Source organism: Ranitomeya variabilis, chromosome 2, assembly GCF_051348905.1.
Source record: "Ranitomeya variabilis isolate aRanVar5 chromosome 2, aRanVar5.hap1, whole genome shotgun sequence".
Lineage (NCBI taxonomy): Eukaryota > Metazoa > Chordata > Amphibia > Anura > Dendrobatidae > Ranitomeya > Ranitomeya variabilis.
In genome coordinates this window covers 267472266-267479478 of record NC_135233.1, presented here as the reverse complement: position 1 = coordinate 267479478, position 7213 = coordinate 267472266, and the positions used below count along the sequence as shown (strand labels likewise).

General features: G+C 40.1%; 1 protein-coding gene across 2 annotated transcripts in view; it reads right to left on the bottom strand.

Moving 5' to 3' along the window:
• Positions 1-2746: 2746 nt before the first annotated feature.
• Positions 2747-7213, bottom strand: part of AR (androgen receptor) — a 416052-nt gene continuing 411585 nt past the window's right edge. The window contains exon 8 of one of the 2 annotated variants that reach the window (XM_077284919.1): positions 2747-5102. In XM_077284919.1, coding sequence (XP_077141034.1) covers positions 4947-5102 — 156 coding nt within the window. In that variant the 3' untranslated portion in view covers positions 2747-4946. The remainder of the gene's footprint in view (positions 5103-7213) is intronic. The other variant, XM_077284921.1, reaches the window with a different exon arrangement.

Here is a 7213-nt window from a genome sequence, read left to right as displayed (position 1 = left end):
ATAGGTTTGCTGTTGACAAAGTAAATGCCCCTTTTTTCACAAGAAAGCCACCTACAATGCTTTACTCTGAACCCTGAGTTCATATGGAGGAGCCCTTCTCATGCCGAGACCTCCAGAGTACTGCACCAGTAGAGGACGCTGATGTCAACACAACCTGAACACAACATCAATCTGCAAAACTCTGAAAAAGTTAAAAACAAAAATACCCCCACCCCTCTCTATAGGTATTAATTTACTAAATGTCCTCCTTATGTACCATGGTATATTAGAAGTTAGGCCCCTCCATACTAGAAGAGACCCTACGAGCCTAAGTGTAAAATAGGTCACTGTTTAATATGGAATGAGCCCAACGCCCAACCCAATGACAATACTTGGCTTCTTTTTGACCTATGGCTGGCTCTGATTAAGGAATAGCTTACACAAACCACAGACACCACTTGTCTTGCTTCAACTTCTTTTATCTTATCTCATTGTTCTGAACAGTGACCTATTGTGTCTATTTTCTGTGCAAAATGCCACCCTAACCCATAAGGAAGAGAAGGCTATTAACCCCTGTAGTATTATACCCCTCAGGAACACGTCAGCTTATGGTGATTTATATATAAAATATGTGACGGGAGGCCAATAAATGTAAAGTGCTCATCATTCAGTACATCACTTTGTAAAGCTAAATTCTATCCATACAAAAATAAAATATATATATATATATATGATTTTTGTGTGGTTCAAAATTGCCAGGAAATGCCACAAAAATATTTTTTAAGCATAGTGCAAAGTTGCTTGTATAGGGAACAATTTAGTGCACTTGTACTTTGGTGGTTCTGTCTGGTCCAATCCCAGGAGACATTTACCACCAAAAGCAAGTCAAATATAAAGGCTATAGATCTAGAAGATAAAAATCACATGTATACTTTAGATATATTTCTGCATTCATTGTTCAAAGGAGGAGTATTAAAGATATATATAGGTGGGTATAATGGCACGACCTGTATGTTTGCTTCATTAAATGATTCACTGCTTCCCCTATGGACATCCATCCTCTACGTTGTTAAACATAAAGTCTGCGTCTCTATAATGAGCTGCTGACATATACGATTCATACATTGTATGTAAATTATTTCTGGAGGGTATCTGAACTGTGATTTTACAGATATATAGACATTATCCATGAAACGTACATCCATAATTTTATGCTGATACACAATAGATGCCAGGCGTCAGCCTAGGGCAAGGTTTAACCCTAAATGCTGTATAGTGAACCGCATGTGTCTGTTAGATCAGGATCATACTGATTATATGTATGTGTGATCTCATGAGCAGATAGACAATCAATATTTTTCACAGCCGATTCTGCTATTTTCCCTGGAAGTTAGCAGTGGCAGACGTTTGTTAGCTGCTTTCTTCTCTTTTTCCATAGCAATTGATGTGCATAAGTGGCTCAGCCAAACATGCATGTTATCAGGGAAAACTACAGACAGAATGGCCAGGCATTTTACGCAGCATTAAAATTGTGCGTGGTCATTAACATAAGTGAGAGAAGTTGGATAGAGGGATCTATTCTTAATTCTAATCATCAGGTGATAATCAAAATGGTATAGGAAACTTTTCTCTCATCCTGGAAAATGTCGATGCTGAGAACATGATACTGGAAAATGTTCACGCTAAGAACATGCTCCTGGAAAATGGCCACGCTGAGAACATGATACTGGAAAATGTCCACGCTGAGAACATGATACTGGAAAATGTTCGCGCTGAGCACATGCTCCTGGAAAATGTCCACGCTGAGCACATGATACTGGAAAATGTCCCCGCTGAGAACATGATACTGGAAAATGTCCACGCTGAGAACATGATACTGGAAAATGTCCACGCTGAGAACATGATACTGGAAAATGTCCACGCTGAGAACATGATACTGGAAAATGTCCACGCTGAGAACATGATACTGGAAAATGTCCACGCTGAGAACATGATCCTGGAAAATGTCCACGCTGAGAACATGATACTGGAAAATGTCCACGCTGAGAACATGATCCTGGAAAATGTCCACGCTGAGAACATGATCTTGGAAAATGTCCACGCTGAGAACATGATACTGGAAAATGTCCACGCTGAGAACATGCTCCTGGAAAATGTCCACGCTGAGAACATGATACTGGAAAATGTCCACGCTGAGAACATGATACTGGAAAATGTCCACGCTGAGAACATGATACTGGAAAATGTCCACGCTGGGAACATGATCCTGGAAAATGTCCATGCTGAGAACATGATACTGGAAAATGTCCATGCTAAGAACATACTCCTGAAAAATGTCCACGCTGAGAACATGTTCCTGGAAAATGTCCACGCTGAGATCATGATCCTGAAAAATGTCCATTATGAGAACATGATACTGGAAAATGTCCATGCTGAGAACATGATCCTGGAAAATGTCCACACTGAGAACATGATCCTGGAAAATGTCCACGCTGAGAACATAACATGATCCTGGAAAATGTCCAGGCTAAGAACATACTCCTGGAAAAATGTCCACGCTGAGAACATGATCCTGGAAAATGTCCATTATGAGAACATGATCCTGGAAAATGTCCATGCTGAGAACATGATCCTGGAATATGTCCACGCTGAGAACATGATACTGGAAAATGTCCACGCTGAGAACATGATACTGGAAAATGTCCACGCTGAGAACATGCTCCTGGAAAATGTCCACGCTGAGAACATGATACTGGAAAATGTCCACGCTGAGAACATGATACTGGAAAATGTCCACGCTGAGAACATGATACTGGAAAATGTCCACGCTGGGAACATGATCCTGGAAAATGTCCATGCTGAGAACATGATACTGGAAAATGTCCATGCTAAGAACATACTCCTGAAAAATGTCCACGCTGAGAACATGTTCCTGGAAAATGTCCACGCTGAGATCATGATCCTGAAAAATGTCCATTATGAGAACATGATACTGGAAAATGTCCATGCTGAGAACATGATCCTGGAAAATGTCCACACTGAGAACATGATCCTGGAAAATGTCCACGCTGAGAACATAACATGATCCTGGAAAATGTCCAGGCTAAGAACATACTCCTGGAAAAATGTCCACGCTGAGAACATGATCCTGGAAAATGTCCATTATGAGAACATGATCCTGGAAAATGTCCATGCTGAGAACATGATCCTGGAAAATGTCCATGTTGAGAACAGTATCCTGGAAAAAGTCCATGCAGAGAACACGATCCTTCCTTTTCCTCATAGAGTCCCATTATAGGGACTAGTCCCATCAGTGACCAGCGTACTGACTATTCAATTGTATGACATAAGAAAAATGTAAAGAATTGTTTTTTGGGTGGTTTCAGAGATTACTGTGCATATTATAAATCACAGTCTTACCTCTATTGGGTCTGTAATTTAATTTCCAGGCATTTATTGCATACACTAGTCTGCTAATGAGCAAGGATAAAGAATCCGTGAGTCATCACTTGCTAATGTAAATTATAGGATAAGCCAACTCTGGTCTGTCCATGTATTTGTTGTACCATAGTTAATAAAATGGGTGTATCCCATCTACCTTTATGGCTAAAATCAGTATTATTGATTAATGTATGGTTAATTATTGGGTTGTTATTGGAAGGAGAACATCTGAAATCACAAAGCTAGTGGTGATTGTATGAGAGGCTTTCTGTAGATATCTGTGGACTAGACAAGATGTCTTTTCCCTTTTGGACACTAATGATAGTGATAGATGATAGTGAATGATAGCTTCATGAGTGATACATTCAGGTAAATGAACCTACTTCATGGACCGAGCCTTACTGTAAGATCCTTATCAGTATTTTGGTGAGAGCTGACAGTGCATCTGTGTCCTTCACAATGCTAGATATAAAGCGTAAAATGATACATTTTTGTAAATTCTCCATTTCTTATATGTGAAATGTTTGCTGTTATGTAATGTATATAAACTGCGGTTGCTCATGAGAGTCCAGATATATACATGCTGTGAGATGAAGTGAATACACTAAAAAAGGCAAGAGAAGCATGTTACATGGAGCATGTGGTAGAAAAAAGCCTTAGTGTTCAGCTTTACTGTCTTGGTCTTTAGGACCGAAAGACGCAGAAGGATTGATTGAGAAGAGACGACCTGCGTGAGTGGCCCGAGCCATCTAAGTTTAGAGGGTCTGAAACTGAAACGGTACTGACTGTATTCCTGAAGAATTTCTGTGTATTTATCTGAAGGCTTCCCGTCTCCTTATCTCTTGCACCATCAGAGTCAGCTCAGAACCCCATATTTTAAGTACAGCTGTGATTCTCAATCAGAGGGTCATTTATCAGAGGTGTTGTTTCAGTGCAGGCTCAAGTACTCAATCATCGCTTTGGCTTTTGATGTAGCCCCGACGTCTCCTGGCCGGAAAACAAGAGTGCATAATCAGCCTTGAATCTATCAAAGAAAATAGGCAAGGACAAAAATACTGCTTGCCATTATACCCAGAATTTGCGGCCAGGAGAATAAGTGCTTTTGGTGTACATATCTGTATATATAAAATCTGGGCTTTACCACCCCCCGCACTGCTTGTTTGTAGAATATCTACTGATGTGTTAGCTGACAAAGAACATATGCACAGAACTAAACTTGTGATTCCAATAGTTCCTTAGAAATGACCAGTCTATAATCCAATGCACACACAACTTGTATAGTCAGGTCGCGAAATCCAAACTGTCCTCCGATCAGTCCTCCAGTGGATCCCCTTGTGGATCGGTGACGTGGCACACATCTTAGAAGGTTGCTTGCATGACAACTGTCCTTAACATTCACAAATGAAGAGGTCAAGCCTGTGTGGCATGACATGATGAAGTCTGCAAGTAGAGTCCATTTTGCATATCTGTACATGGTGACCCTTAAGGCACACTGCAGGGGGAGAGAAATGGCCAAGAGGGGCTTTTCATGAATTATGGAAATAGAGGGGCTTGACTCTGCCAGACAGAATCTTGGGAACTTGCACTGAAATTATTTCAGACATCATTTCAGGGAAATCCACGCTCACCATCTGTGCCTTCACAAAGAGGTCAAATGTAAACTGGTGCAGCTCACGTGCAATCTAAAAAACAGAAAAATCCAAAATATATGTAAACAGCAAACAGAATCAACACATTCTAGAAAGAGAAGAATTGAAATGTATGCATAACAGTATTTAATACTGTCAGTAATGAGCAGGTAAGATATGCAACCATTTGTCTTACAAATGTCGAAACATCTACTATGAACAACACCAAAAGCACTTCAAAAATATGAAATGCGATCTGCTGGCTTGCAGTTTCGGAGACGAGATGTGCATTGCTGTCCTGCTTCACAGATTTATAGAGGGACATTTATCTATTCTGGCTCATTTTTTCAGGTATAGGAAATGTTCATTCAATGGCTTCTATAGAAAAGCGTTATTCCTGAAAGAGGTCTACATTTTATACAGCTCATTCACATTGTGAGGTCTGATTCTGCATTTTTTTTATACTGCAGAGAAGAGCATTTCAAAATAAAAATCCACAAAAAATGATGTTTTAACTCGGTGTCGAACAGCTCTAAGGGTATGTTTCCACGGTCAGGAAACAGATTTAGATGAGATTTGTATCTGTACTACACTCTGGATTTTCTGTGACGTGTAGATGAGATTTGTATCTGTACTACACTCTGGATTTTCTGCGACGTGTAGATGAATTTGTAGCTGTACTACACTCTGGATTTTCTGTGATGTGTAGATGAGATTTGTATCTGTACTACACTCTGGATTTTCTCCAACGTGTAGATGAGATTTGTATCTGTACTACACTCTGATTTTCTGCGACGTATAGACGAGATTTGTATCTGTACTACTCTCTGGATTTTCAGCGAGGTATAGACGAGATTTGTATCTGTACTACTCTCTGGATTTTCAGCGAGGTATAGACGAGATTTGTATCTGTACTACACTCTGGATTTTCAGCGAGGTATAGACGAGATTTGTAGCTGTACTACACTCTGGATTTTCTGTGACGTGTAGATGAGATTTGTATCTGTACTACACTCTGGATTTTCTGCGACATGTAGATGAATTTGCAGCTGTACTACACTCTGGATTTTCTGTGACGTGTAGATGAGATTTGTAGCTGTACTACCCTCCGGTTTTTCTCTGACGTGTAGATGAATTTGTAGCTGTACTACACTCTGGATTTTCTCAGACGTGTAAATGAGATTTGTATCTGTACTATACTCTGGATTTTCTCCGACGTGTAGATGAGATTTGTAGCTGTACTACACTCTGGATTTTCTGTGACGTGTAGATGAGATTTGTAGCTGTACTACCCTCCGGTTTTTCCTCCGACGTGTAGATGAATTTGTAGCTGTACTACACTCTGGATTTTCTCAGACGTGTAAATGAGATTTGTATCTGTACTATACTCTGGATTTTCTCCGACGTGTAGATGAGATTTGTAGCTGTACTACACTCTGGATTTTCTGCGACGTGTAGATGAGATTTGTAGCTGTACTACCCTCAGGATTTTATGCCCAGGAATCCATACAGAAAATTCTCAGCAAATCCCTCAATCACACTGATTGGTGAAAGAAGGAGCTCCATCATCCACCAATCCTGAGGATGTGGATAGCGGTGATATCAGGAAGCGAGTGGTGGCGGCCAGTAGGCGGGCGAGGGTATGGGGTGGGCCGCATTTTGCCCAGCTCTGGCTTATATTAATTTACAACAAGCACATCATTAGATATTATGAATGTTACTTGAACAATAATTGTACATTTTTTTCTGCACAGGGAACGAGACAAATAAGTCAAAAGGGATACTTGGTCATTTATCCATTGCATCTGCTTGATTGCATGTATTAGAAAGATAACATCCAGGGTAGATAAAACTGGGCATAAAGTGCAGTAAAAACTACAACCAACGAAATAAGAATGTAGAAGATTTAAACTTTATTTCAATAGGAAAATGGAGACAAGCCACTTTTCCAGACACTTCTGACAGTAGCTGTAGGCTATAGATATCATAGAGCTTACGGAAAGCCAAAATATCAGATCCTTGTTTCCACTGACATCTCTGGTCAGGTTACAGACCCCATAGACAACAGATCATAGATGAAGTCTGACATAATTAGGATCCACTTCCATGTCTGATGCATATAAAGTTGGTGAAGGCAGGAAAGTTAAACATTTTCTGTAATGCTG